Source organism: Heloderma suspectum, chromosome 9, assembly GCF_057233095.1.
Source record: "Heloderma suspectum isolate Gila_16-S chromosome 9, 16-S_ref, whole genome shotgun sequence".
Taxonomy (NCBI): domain Eukaryota; kingdom Metazoa; phylum Chordata; class Lepidosauria; order Squamata; family Helodermatidae; genus Heloderma; species Heloderma suspectum.
In genome coordinates, this window is record NC_139466.1 from 38,418,111 (window position 1) to 38,431,670 (window position 13,560).

Consider the following 13,560-nt stretch of genomic DNA (forward strand, 5'->3'; position numbering starts at 1 on the left):
ACCTGTCCCACGTCCCACCCTCACACTTGTGGGATGCAGAGGAGGGCCCCTCCAACAGATCTCAATCCTCGGGCAGGCATATATAGAGAGAGGCGCCCCCTCAAATATCGAGGTCCCAAACCGCTTAGGGCTTTAAATGTCATCATCAGAACTTTGAATTCCGACTGGAAGTGTATTGACAGCCCGTGCAATTCCTCTAAAACTGGTGTTATATGATCTTTACGAGTTGTTCCAGTCAGCAGTCTAGCTGCTGCATTTTGCACTAGCTGCAACTTCCAAGTCGTCTTCAAGGGCAGCCCCACACAAAGTGCATTGCAGTAGCCTAATTGGGAAGTTACCAGCACATGTATTACTGTGGCTAGGTTATCCCTGTCCAGGAAAGGCCATAGCTGGAGAATCAGCTGAAGCTGGCCCCAAATACTCCAGGCCACGGAGTCCACCTGGGGTTCCAGTGACATGATCACCCTCCCACCCATATTCTGCAGCAACTGGTGTACATAGGCATAGTGCCTCTGATACTGGAGGTAGCCACTGAACTTGCACTCAGACTCAGTTGTAACTTCTGTTGATATTTGGGGAGGACAAAAACAGGGAACCCTGCATCTCATCGAGGGCCCGTCCCAGTTTTAAAGCATTTGGTCTTGCTGAATTTGTGTTAAAGAGGCATCTCCTCCTGCAGATGGGGTGAAGTGGAAAAAATTTCCCCTGGGGAGGCTGCCCGGCCAGACTGATGATCCAGACAGCCTGCTGGTGGATAACTACTCTGTAATGTCGGCGCTTGACCAGCTGGTGGATCGCGACAGGAAAAGCTCCCCCAGCACTGCGTGAGTCATGCACTTTGGGATTGGGTGGACTTTCTCTTGTCAGATAGAAGAGCCATTGTGCTTGCATGCATGCTGGCCAAGGAGAGGGTTGGCCAGGCTCAGTCTCCGCTCAGCCATGAAGCTCACTGGGGCACCTTGGGCTGGAAATGGCAGAGACATCCGCAACGGAACCAAGTGAGTTCAGATTTTTATGAATCTGTCTAGTAGGTCCTGCAGCAGACCAGCTTTTCCCCAGTCAGGCAGATTCTACAGACTTGTGGACCCTTTTTCTAACTTTCTCAAATTTTGTGCAAATGTAGTAATAGGAAAATATGCAAAATATTTTAAAAATCAGCTGAAGATGCACATTTTCCCCATTAGCTAAAGTGTGAAAAAGCACATTTGGGGGGGATTTGTGCATTTTGGAGGATTTTTGCAAATGTAAATTTGTACAAATTTGGAAACTAAAAAAAATCCAGTTTCCTCGATGAGTGGACAACGGAATGAAAGGCCCCTGACAATCCATGAAACACAGACGGAACGGATTTTAAACAGTCTGTACACCCCCACCTTGGGCAATTCCTCCCCCCCCCCCAGCTTGACATGCGTCACAGCAGCCTTTCCCCAACCTGCTGCCATCCAGGTATGTTGGACTGTAACTCCCATCATTCCCAGCCAGCACACACACACCCCCATTGGCCATGCTGACTGGGATGGATGGGAGGTGCAGTCCAACACATCCGGAGGGTAGCAGGTTGGGAAAAGGCTGCCTCACAGGATCATTTAGGATAAAATGGGTCCTGAGCTCCCTGGAGGAAAGCTAGCTCGGGGCGGGGAGGGAATGAAATAAATAAAGTAAGCGGCACGGCCTGGGGTGTGTGGTAACGCACCACCTGTCTGTGGTCCACAGGCGCCTTAAGCTGCATTTGGGATGTTGCTCTGTGTTTATTTCATTCATTTACCACTTCTAAACCTGCTCCTACGCCAGAGAGCTTGGCATAGCTTTTATAGGGTTCCCAAGACCCCTCTCATCCAGGTGTTCTGCATTTCTCGCCTTCCTTGGCTTTCAGCACTTAATGCAGTGGCATGTGCTGTTCATTCTCTCAGGGGCTGGTGGTGGGCTCTAAGCTGCAGTCCCTTTGGCCTCTGGCAAAAGGCTTTGTCTGATGCAATGAGCAAAGACACGGAAGAAAGTTACCCTGGGAAAGATAAGTCCCCCTTAGGTGGGTGTCAGCTGATGACATGTCGTTTTATGCAGTCCTTGATTTTAATTTCTAGCACAACCCTATACATGTCTATTCAAAAGTAAGTCCAGTTGAGTTCATTGGGGCTTACTCCCAGGAAAATGGTTTTAGGAGTGCAGCCTTAGTGTCTCTTCAGCCGCTATTGTCTTTCCCAGCCCCCCTCTTTCTTCCTTTGTATTTACCTGTCTCTCTGTTTATGGTAAGCCTGGGTGCACAGCCTTCTCCTTGTTCTCTGTGTCACGCTGTACAGCGCCTTTGTATTTTTAAGTGCTTAAAGCAACAGCTGTTATTTGTGTAATTGAGTCGTACGTTAAATGTAGGGCTCTAAAGGTTTGCTGATGGCTTAAACGTTTTCCTTGATTCCATTTAATTGGGCAGCAGAGTTTTATTTTTCTATTTTTTTAGTATCATAATTTTAATTATATTTATTTATAAACTGGGGTTCGCAACTTTTGATAGCCAAACACCAGGACCCTGCCCCTTTCCTTCTTCCTGACCTCGTGCTGCATCACCACCTGAGGTCCAGAACAATCTTCAGCTCCCCTCCCGAGTGCCAGGTTTGTAGCTCAGAAGGGCAAAGAGGTTACTGGTTCAGTCCTTACAAGGCCGAGGCATTCCAGGCACCTGAGCAACAGGGCAACTAGACAAGCAGCCCTCCCTCTTTCTCCCAAGCTTGGAGCTGGAGTGGGGATCATGGTGCAACTATGGGCACAATCCCTGCCCTCTACCCCAGCTCCACAGTGATCCCTGCTTCCATAATATCAAACAGGGGTGTCAACCTTTTTTCAGTCTGGGAATTGGAATCTGTCCGTCCCCCCTCCTGCCCAATCCAGTGGGCCAGATGACATCATTGAGGGGGGGTGTTCCATCTCTGCCCTGATGTCATTCAGTCCCACCCCCACCTATTTTGCTTTTCTCCATGCCTCCCTTTGCAAGGAGAGCAGAACTTGCCCAATGCTGGCAATCCAAGCACCGGACTATTTACTTATTTTATTTATTTCATTTCTATACCGCCCAATAGCCAAAGCTCTCTTGGCAGTTGGCAGAAATTAAAACCACATGGTACAGCATAAAACAATATAAAATATGAAAGCTTCAAACTACAGTATAAAAGTACAACCAGAATAAAACCTAGCAGCAATGCAGAGATTTAAAATACAGATTCAAAACACCAAAGCTAAAAGACTAGGAAGCTAAAATGCCTGGGAGAATAAAAAGGTCTTCACCTGGCGCCGGAAGGAATACAACATGGGTGCCAGGTGAACCTCTAGAGAGCTCATTCCACAGCTGGGGTGCCACAGCAGAAAAGGGTGTCTTCCTGGTAGCCACACGCCTCACTTCCTTTGGCAGGGAATTCTGGAGAAGATCCGTGAACTATTCCCTGGTTTAATATGCCACTCATCGTCCCAACTGGGACAGCGAGTGGCACACTAAGGGGAATCCACACTAGCCTCCAGGGGTGAGGCTTGGGGGAGGGGCCCGTACAAGCTGGATGGAGAAGATATATGGCCTGAATTAGGCCTGTAGGCCAGCGGTTCCCCATCCCCGATGTAAAAACAGAGGGTGCTTTCTTCCCCTTCAGCAGCCTTGTTTTATCATTCATGTTCAAATCACTCCTTATTTAATCAGTGAATTGCTCAAAACGTCTATGGTTAAGATTTCTCTAATTGGTAACGGCTTTATGCTTGATTTTTTTTGTCTGCCCCAAACTCCATAGCCTTGTCCACAACTCAGTCTTTTCTCATGGAGCATGCTTGACAGCCAGACCCACTTCAGGTGGGACTGGGGAATAGTACAGGTGACGCTAAACAGCCCCAGAGCATCTACACCTCTTACAACTGTTTGTCTTCTAGATCAGCTGGTGTCTATTGTAGGTCACCACAGCCCCTCAGTTTGCAGTTTGGTGTTTTTCCATAAGGCTGGATGCTTTCAGCAGGGTGGCTTCTAATTGTCCATTTGAGTCAGTGCCACAGACTTTGCATTGTTCTGTCATCAGGAAGCTAGTGCTGGTTGTCACAGCAGCTGTGGCAATTATGGCCAATTATAGCCACTCCTGCCTTGCTTGCTCAAATGTTCTAAGTCATTAGGTGTTCCTGCTGTGGTGGTCATTTTCTCAAGCTTCCTGTGTGCGGTGTTGGTGGGGGTGGGGAGGTTGGGCACAGAACTGTGGGGGTAGAGATGTGCAGAAAGTGGCTGGTTTCCCATGCATTCACATGGAGCTTTTCTATATGATCAAAAAGGTGGTGAGTCGGGAGGGCCGTTGCCCAGTGGCAGAGCCCCTGCTTTGCATGCAGAAGGTCCCGGGTTCAGTTCCTGGCAATTCCAGACAGGGCTAATAAAACCCCTGCCTGAAACCCTGGGGACCCGTTGCTGCCAGTCATTGTCGACAATACTGGGCTAGATGGACAAATACTCTCAGTATAACCTACAAGTCCCACCTTCATTTAGTTGGTGGAGCAATATTCGTGCAAGCCTGGACCCAGCTGCAGGAGCATGATAGCACTGTCCCTATTTTAATGAATGGGGAATGGTAGCCATTGCTGTAAACCACTTCCCCATGATAGTTGCCAACTCCTGGAAATCCTGGATGAGGGAAGCTGATGGACGAGCAAAGCACACTCATCCCAGCCTCAGCAGTCAGATGGCTCCTGGATGCACCTACCAAGTGCAAAGTGGTGGAGTGCTCAGTCACTCTCCCATCACTCTCCCTTGGGGGCGGGGGCTTCCGGAGAGGGCAGGGCTTGGGGGGGGGGCAAGGGCCTTACCTGAGGTCCTGTGGGCTAGCCTGGCAAGCTAAATTGGGAGATATCCCATCCCTGACGTAGAGGCACACAGAAAATTTAGCCTGGCTGGCAGTTTTACCATTTATTTCATGGGGAGAGTGGGCAGTCTGTGGGCTGGATGCGGCCCCTGGAGGCTATCTATGCAGCGGGCTGGGAGTGCCCTGCCCCCACCCCTACCAATTTTATTTGAACCTGTTCAAGGTTTCCCCGAACTCCTTGGTGTCTCCTGGATATCACAGGTCAAATGCTAAGGACAACTGGGGACAGGGAAGGCATATTTCAAAGTATACTGAGTCAGGGCATTGGTCCATGTAGCCCAGTATTATCAACACCGACTGGCAGCAGCTCTCCACCATTGTAGGCAGGGGTCTTTCCTAGGCCTACCTGGAGATGCCAGGGATTGAACTGGGATCTTCTGCATGCAAAAGCTCTGCTTGATGACTCAGCTGTGGCCCTCCATGGGAACATCAGAAGTAGAGGTGTGAAGGCTGGGGGGAAATGGAAAATATTGGGGGAAAACCAGTTTTTCCCTGGTTCCTCCCTCCACCAGGACTGTTTTTGTTTTTTTCTGAAAAATTGAACAGCTTTGGATTATGAAATATTTTCTTCTAGAATTTAAGACAAGGTATTTATATATTGTTAACAAGCCTTTACTGCCCCCTCAAATGATTGCTAAAAACTATGTAATAAGAAGACTTTCATAGAAAAACTAGAGATGTAAAGTGTCTGGAAATAATGAAGCCATGGGGGGAAATGTTTTTTAGTTCTCTTTGTAAGATTCTCAGCATAGTGATTTCTTCCATTTCTTATTGAAATTATTGATCCAATGTATCTTTTACTGATAGACATTTTGGAATGCTCCAAGTCATGCTCAGTTTCCCAACATGTGAATAAAGTCACCATATCATAATAGAGAAGAAACCGTACATTCCTGACAGTTCGGGTTTTGATCTAGAGAGTCCTGTGTTTCTGGAGTTGTCTTCCGGTGCCTTCAGTTCTTCCTGCTTCTTCTGGCTTCTAGGATGATTCAGATGTTTCAGGGACTTCTTGCTGGAGTTCCTTCTGGTCAGACATAAACTAGGAATTTAAAATATGTTATGCATAACTTGGTTTGCTGATAGAATTAATCATGTTTAGTATATTACATTTTATAGTATAGTTTATTCAGACAATAATTACACATTTACTAACTAAGTTCACTTCTTAAAGTTTTCAGATATAATGATAGTTTTAACTTTAGGAACATAAAGGCTATTTTACGTTCCTAAAGCATCCTTCCACAACCTGGTGCCCTCCAGATGTTTTGAAGTACAGTGGTCAGCATTCCTGACCACTGGCCATCCTGCTTGAGGCTGATAGGAACTCAGGTCCAAAATATCTGAAGGGCACCAGGTTGGGGAGCGCTGTCCTAAAGCAACAAAGTGACCTTAGATCTTTAAAGAATGCTTAAAAATAAGCATTACTTATTTTTCAATTTTTCCCAAAATTTCCATTTTTTCCTGGAAAAACGGAAAATTGGGTTATTTCTTTTTTTTTTCCATCTCATTTCCAGAAATTTTACATTTCTAGAAATGTAGATTTTACATTAATCAGAAGCTGCCAAAACTGAGTCAGACCCTGGGTCCATCTAGCCCAGTATGGCCCAAACTGCCTTGGCAGTGGCTCTCCAACATTTCAAGCAAGATTCTTTCCTACCCCTAACCGCAGATGCTGGGGATTGAACCTGCGACCTTCTGCATGCAAAGCAGGTGCTCTACCATTGAGCCATGGGCCCTTCCCCTCCTCTGTGTCCATGAACCACTAACTGCCACCATTGTGCCTATTGTTGAAACATCTGCCCTTTCTACCTTCCCATATGCATGTAAGAAGAGTATGTACGTTACAGTGAACACAGTTTTTACTATGCCTGAAAACTGAGATACTCATGTTAGTGTTGATAATCATTTGCATGTTTGCTGCTCACTGGCATAAATCTGAAAAATGGGGAAGCCCATGTCTGGACTTGCTGATGCTGTTGGCATTCACAGAGGTTTGGACATTCACTGTAAACATTTCTGTCTCCTATGCAAATATGTGATTGATTACACAACAAAGATGAGCATCAAATCAGATACACCCTTTGTTAAGCATTCCAACTTTTGCTTTTGTAACTTGATGCTGTTGCATTTTCAGGCAGGCAGAATCAAAAGTGATGGTTCTTGGAATACTGGCAGAACTCTGGGAGAGAATTTTCCGGAAGGTTGTGGCCTTCCGCAGGAGGCAGCCTGCCCCACCTGCTGCCCTCCAGGTGTGTAGGACTGCAACTCCTGCCATGCCCAGCCATGCCACATGGCTGGCTGGGGCATGCCGGGATTTGTAGTCCAACACATCTGGAGGGCACCAGGTTGGGGAAGGCTCCCTAAGGGGCACTATATATGCATGGAAGTTAAAATTGGTTTTAAAGCACATAGAACTGTGTGTGTGTTGACCTCCTAAGTTGAGGCCGCATGGTCTTCGGAGTCTTTCCAGTAAAGGGGAGGAAGAGTTCCGTCCTGCCAGTCCCAGAAATAATAGAACCACTAGGATATTCAGGCCTGAACGTTCTGTGGCCGTTTGAATGGAAATATTTAGTAACAAGCTTAGTCTTTGTGGCTGTGTTTATTTCTCTGGGGTTCCTGAAGCAGATTTGAAGATCTGTCATTGCTTCTCCAGCATTCTCTGCTTGAGGCATCTAGCGCAGGCACTTGCATTCGGCAGCACTAGCGATTTTACCGGGGATCAGCAATGTTTAAACAGTAGGTTTTGCCAACCACAGTCCTTTTGAAGGTGGCAGTTTCCTTAGGACATTTGCAGGCAGTTGCGTTCACAATGATGAGATCCAGGATCGGCAGCTTTAATTCCATTCTCGCAAGCAATTGGTGTCAGCTAGGAAGTTGGCGGAAAGCCGTGAAAGGAGAGTTTTGTGTTTCTTTACTTCCTCTCCTGTTCCCCAAGCTCATTTATCCCTTGCACTTTGTGAACCCTTCTTTTTGAGGAAATAGAACATGCTTTGGAGGTTTACTGTATTCCTAAATTAAGGAGTTTTGTAAAGAGGCTTCCCCAAAGATCACTCATCCACTACTACCCATCTTCCCCTGTAATGTGTAGCTACAAGAATGCAGAGTGTTATTGGCTGTACTCCTGGTTAACTCAGAGCAACAGTGAGACCCAGCATGCCCTCTGTGTATGCCTCAGAACAGGGGTGCAGAACCTCAGACCAAATCCAGCCCTTCTGGGGTCCCAATGTGGCCCTCTGGCCACACACCCCTCCACAGTCCCCACCCATTTTCCCCAACCACCCATCATTCACTAGCTTCCCAGGTTTTGTGCAGTTTTTTCTCCTATTCTAAAAGGTTAAAATGCCTCTCCTAATCCTTAGTTACTAACAGCAAGACTGTGAAGCTAAAAGATGCCGGGGGTTTGGCCCTGCCCCTTTTCCATTCGGCTCCGCCCATCACCATGGCCCCCAAAAGCTTCTCCGAAATGACATTTAGCCCTCGGGCTGGTTCTGCCCCCACCCCTGCCTTCGGATATGCCCCATGATTTGAGATTGTTTGGTACAGTGATTGATGGGGCAGGGTGGGGTTGAGGTGAAATCCCTGAATTTCAGAATGTTTCAAAGCTGCTTTTCTGTTTCGTATGAACTCTCTGCAGCCTGCCTTGAGCCAGTGTAGTGTGTCTTCCTTGCAATGCAGGTTTTAGCACCCCCATCCATTGCCTAAGGTAACCTTTGTTTTCCATGCAGGCAAGAGACAGATCATGTCCCTGGATGAGCATGCAAAGGACCTGGGGAAAGTTCTGAACCCATACAATCCCTGTATAGTTCGACTGTTCAGTCTAGTTATCCAAGTAGGACAGTTGATGGTGCCATATGTGCAGTGCAGCCCTACGCATGTTTATTCAGAGCGAGGTCCCCTAGATCTCAGTGGGGCCTACTCTCCAGCAAGTACACTTAGCATTGCAACTTGGGTTTCAAAATAAATTCAGTGTATGCCAGGAGTGGGCAACTTTGGGAGGTCTGGGGGGACCATTTTCCCCACCAGGAGTCACACCCTACCATTGTCACCGCTGAATTGTGCTGCATTTTCAATATTGCTTTAATGCAAAACCATGCTCTTGGAAGCCACAGGGGGAGCACAATTTTGCACATAAGCAAGGTGTGTGTTCCCTACATGCCATTTTAAAGGGAAAATGTAGCCTTTTTGCCTAAAATTGGATGGTGTGGCAGCAGTTTGGGAGCAGCAGAAATGGACAGGGGCACCTGTGTCCTTCAGACCACATGTTGCCAACCCTGATGCTTGCAGTGGAAAAAGAAATGCTGTAACTATTTAACAGATACTGCTGATTTTGTATGTGTGTACAGCTTTGTCACCCAGAGAATTAAGGTAACTTTTTCTCCCCTCTTCAAATAACTGAGATAGGCTTCCTGCCATCAGCCAAATACCCCTCAGTTGCATATATACAAAAATCCTCGCACACCCCGATCTTATTCTACACATAAATTAAGAGGATTTTTGTTTTCTCTACATCTATTTAAAACACTGTTCTGCTTGTGTGTATTTGTGGTTCTTTTCCTTCCTCTTCACCTTTCCCCACTTTGAGGCTGAATTTTTCACAATTCGCAAAATTGGATTTTTGCGGTTGTGAGGTAGCAGAAGACTCCAGTGTGGGAGAAGCTTATAGTCTCGCTTTAGTAGTGAGGTGTGAATTTTGTGGTGGCCAGAATCTATTGTGAACACAGAAAGAGATGAGAATCCTACTTTTCTACTCTGGTTATGAGATCCCTCTCCAGAAGCAAGTTTCCTGCGGGCCGCGGGGGAATTTGATGGCCTAGTATCAGCTGTTGCCGTCACTCACAGATCATACACCCGCTGTTGCAGGGAAGGGGCGTGGGGAGAAGATAGGATGGGGCTTGCCCTCTGTATTCCCCATCTACTTTTGCAACCAGAAGAGGAAGCGCTTGTGTGATGAACAGGATGCAGCTGCTTTCCGGAAGAAATCACTGTTGGACACTCATGCTTATAGCACAGAGAACTAGCAAAAGTCTCTCTTCCGCAAAGCTGCGTGCTCTGCCTCTGCTGTGTAGGTTGTTCCAGGCAATGCTGTAGAAACTGAATATGCTTCTTCAGTACTCCTATCCCGAAGAACATGCAGTACAGTTTGATAGCATCCAACATTGGCTATGTCACCAGCCCCTTCCGTTCTTATTCCATCACACTCCAGCAAAACCAAGATATACAATCCAGGCAGGGCTGTGCTGAAGAGAGCTGGCAGAGTTCTCAGTGGGTCCAGTTCAGCGGTATGGGGCAAGAAGTTGCTCTGCCCAAGGCTCTAGCCTCAGTGATGGGTGAAAAGACTAGAAATCACCTGTCCGTCGGTCTTGAGCTAGCTTCAGATAAACAGGATTAAGGGGTTACGGTTAGACGTTGGACATTCTGAACCCTTCAGACCATCCAAAGGATGGCAGAGCTTGCAAGTCTCGCACGGTTCTGTTAAGGAAAATAAGTTTGAAAGGCTGAAGGGGATGCGTGGTGTGAAAAGTACCATGGGAAGCTTATGCTCAGGACTGTATGAATTCTGGGCTAAAATCCTTAGCCTGGGGCACAGCCAAGGTTGTGTTTATGCTACGATTCTGCAGGAGTACAGTGAGGGGGGACAGACAGAAAATGATGCACACATGATCCCTCTGCCTCACACATACAGGTTGCAAAACTTGGCTTTCCTTATAGCTGGATTTAGATTGGCTGGAAGGGCTTTTTTTTCCTCCAAACGACCAAGCACCCTGGGCATGTGTGGCTCTATACAGTTTAGGAGAGGAAAGAGGAAAACCTAGGCTGTTGGGCTGGACCCTGAACAGAGTGGCATTTCCATTACTAAGGGTGCTGGTCATGTTTGTAAGAGACAAGGCATCCATGACTACAAAGGGGTTGGCACCTGGCTCAAGGTATACATGCAAAGTTGACATTGGGTTCTCCCCAGCCTGGTTCTACTGGCCTGGACTGAATCTCTGTTTTGAGATTGACTGCCTGGGCACTTCCCTACCCCAAGATGAAGGCTTTTCATATGTGTCTGAATTTTGTCAGCCTTTCAGAGCGCAAGCATTCCCCTTGCTGCTGTTGGATTGCAAACTGCCCTGTAGAGTTCAGATTCTGTTCTTTGCTTTGGACAGAGCATGTCAGCAGTCTTTGTCTACCGTTCAGTATTGCTGGTCTCTACTAGGTTCACAACCTGGGACATGCTCTGAAATGTCTGGGTCCATTTGCGAAAATGACCAGGCATTAACTCTCCAGATGCAACAAGTGTTTTCCTTTCATCGCAAGCCAAGAGTTCCACTTCCAAATGTTTCTCTTTCCACTTTATGGTAGACTGACATTCTGGCCTTTAGTTCTATTTCATGCTGCTTGTAGTATCGACTCCTCAGTTCCATACTACAGCCAGGGCTGTACATATGGTGGAAAGAGGTGGTAGAGTTCTAAGATAGGGTGAAAAGATAGGGTAAAATGGACTACCACCATAGGTGGGACATACCATTGTTGAATGCTTCCATAAGTGAAGACTATGCCTGCTAGTCAAAAGCTCGCATAACAGGGTGCAAGCTACTTGAACTACTTGATATGCTTGCTTTTTTTCCTTCCCACACATTTCTGATTGTGCTATTGGGGAACAGTTCTCAAATGGCATCCTTTAATTTGCTCAAGTGATAGTCCACTCTGCTACCTCAGGATTCTGTCATCCCATTCTGTTGCATGTATAGACCAGGCCTACTGCACATCTTTCTTAAATCACATTCATGTAACTTGAGAAGACGTGTTCAAACGTGGACAAATGTGGCTTGATCGTAGTACCAGTTTTATCACATTTTTATCCCGCCCATCCTCCAAGGATCTCATTTTGGGGGAATTTTGTAAGAACTCAAAACATGATTTTGGCCCTGGCTTTTACTGCCCTTTTTCTGGCTTACGGGGAATTCTTAGGTGCTGTTCAGCCTTTTCCTGGTCCTGCTTGCTGAAAGCACTCTGGTGGGGTTGGAAACCAGAAACCACAGTGAACATGAGGCAGGCATGTCTTAAGACTATACTCCTAGACAGCTTTACCAACGCTAAACATCCTGGGTCTGGGATACTTCAGCGAATGCCCTCCCCCACTTTGTGTATACACACACACACACTTAAATTTATCTCCCCCTCCCCATACCTTGAGATTAGGGAATGCAACCCTCTTTTGAATGCTGCCGCACTAAGATTGACTTCTGTTAGAAACAGGGCCTCTTTCATGGTGTCTGGATAATACCTCCTGAAGAACTGTTAGATCCTTTCTGTTGGCCCCATTAGATGGGCAAGTTTTTTTATTTTAATTTTTCTTGTTTTTACTGCCTTGATTTGCAGTTTCTCTTTATAAAGCTGTTATTGGATTCTTAATTTTATTTTGGACAGATTGTTGTGTGAAATGGTAGAAAAGCAGACTGTAAATTACAAAGCTACGTTAAAAGTACAAAGCAAATCCTGCTGAATACAGTAGGATTTACTTCATAAGAACAAAACCAGAATTGGGCAGTTAAAACATCAGCATCCACAGAATGTGTTTCCACAAACACTGGCAGGTCTATCTGATCGTATTTGCATTTTTTGCTTGGGGAATCCCTTCTCTGAGTTCTAAAGAACACACCAGCTATTGAGCCATTGTGTGCATGAGCAGTAACTGGAAAAAAAAAATCCTGTGCAAACGTAACCAGCGCTGAAATAGGGCAAAAATAACTATAGCTCAGTAAGATAACACACTTCACTAGCAAGTCTTGTAGATTTTTATGGACTTGGTGCTCCAGGTAAGGAGAGGCAAGAAAGATTATGGATGGATTCACTGTGCTTGTTAAACAGGCAGATGACACTTCTATTCATGCAGAGGGGCCGATTCCCATAAATTCTCTCTCCTCTGCCCTGTATCAGACTGTTCTGGTGGTGAGTGTGAGGGGCTTCATGGGTTAGGAAAGCCCTGTTGCATGCACAGAACAACAGTCGTTTGGACCTAAGCTTATACAACTCTGCCTTGAGGAAGGACCATGAATTCATTAAAGCAGACCTCAATGCCTGTTCTTTGCTCAAGAGGGGTCAGGCCACTTAGGAGCCATGAGCTATGGCTACTAAATCAAGCAACATGGACGTAGCTGCCACCGCCAGCCCCAGACTTAAGCAGAATTTCGGGGGGGGGGGGGGGCGGGGAATACACAGCTCATTTTCTTGCCTCATGATGTAGCTGTACTAAACGTGCCTGCCCAGCTTAGAACTAATTCTGTGCTTTGGTTCCTTCAGTTCATTATTACTCTTTCCCTCCTACAGCTCTTCAGAATGGGGTGGCTCTGTTGCCGAGGGATTATTATGGACCCAGAGTGAACTCCATAAGTTGAAAAGTGGTCTTCAACTTTTCTAAAAGTGGATGTCGTACTGATGGTGCGCAGGAATATATGGTGTGAAATATGCTTCCCTGATATCAGGGGCAAACAGAAGACTATGTCTGTCCTCTTAAAAGGTACTTTAGTGCAGTGCAGCTCATTCACCTAATTACCTGCAGATAGCAGTTTTTCTGTAAATTTAAGGAGGGTGGGGAGAATGTGTGCACTTATTCGCTGTGCTAGTGGATAACATGCTCAAGAGAACTACCCACTGTTTAAATTCGTTCTGTATTTTAATAAAACATCCTTCAATAGTTGTTTTTCTT

At 46.3% G+C, this 13,560-nt stretch overlaps 1 protein-coding gene across 2 annotated transcripts in view; it reads left to right on the forward strand.

Moving 5' to 3' along the window:
• The window catches only part of LAS1L (LAS1 like ribosome biogenesis factor), a 60,069-nt gene extending 46,518 nt beyond the window's left edge, over positions 1-13,551 (forward strand). The window contains exons 13-14 of one of the 2 annotated variants that reach the window (XM_084814152.1): positions 680-824; positions 13,182-13,551. In XM_084814152.1, coding sequence (XP_084670278.1) covers positions 680-824; positions 13,182-13,272 — 236 coding nt within the window. In that variant the 3' untranslated portion in view covers positions 13,273-13,551. The remainder of the gene's footprint in view (positions 1-679; positions 825-13,181) is intronic. The other variant, XM_084814153.1, reaches the window with a different exon arrangement.
• Positions 13,552-13,560: the final 9 nt, after the last annotated feature.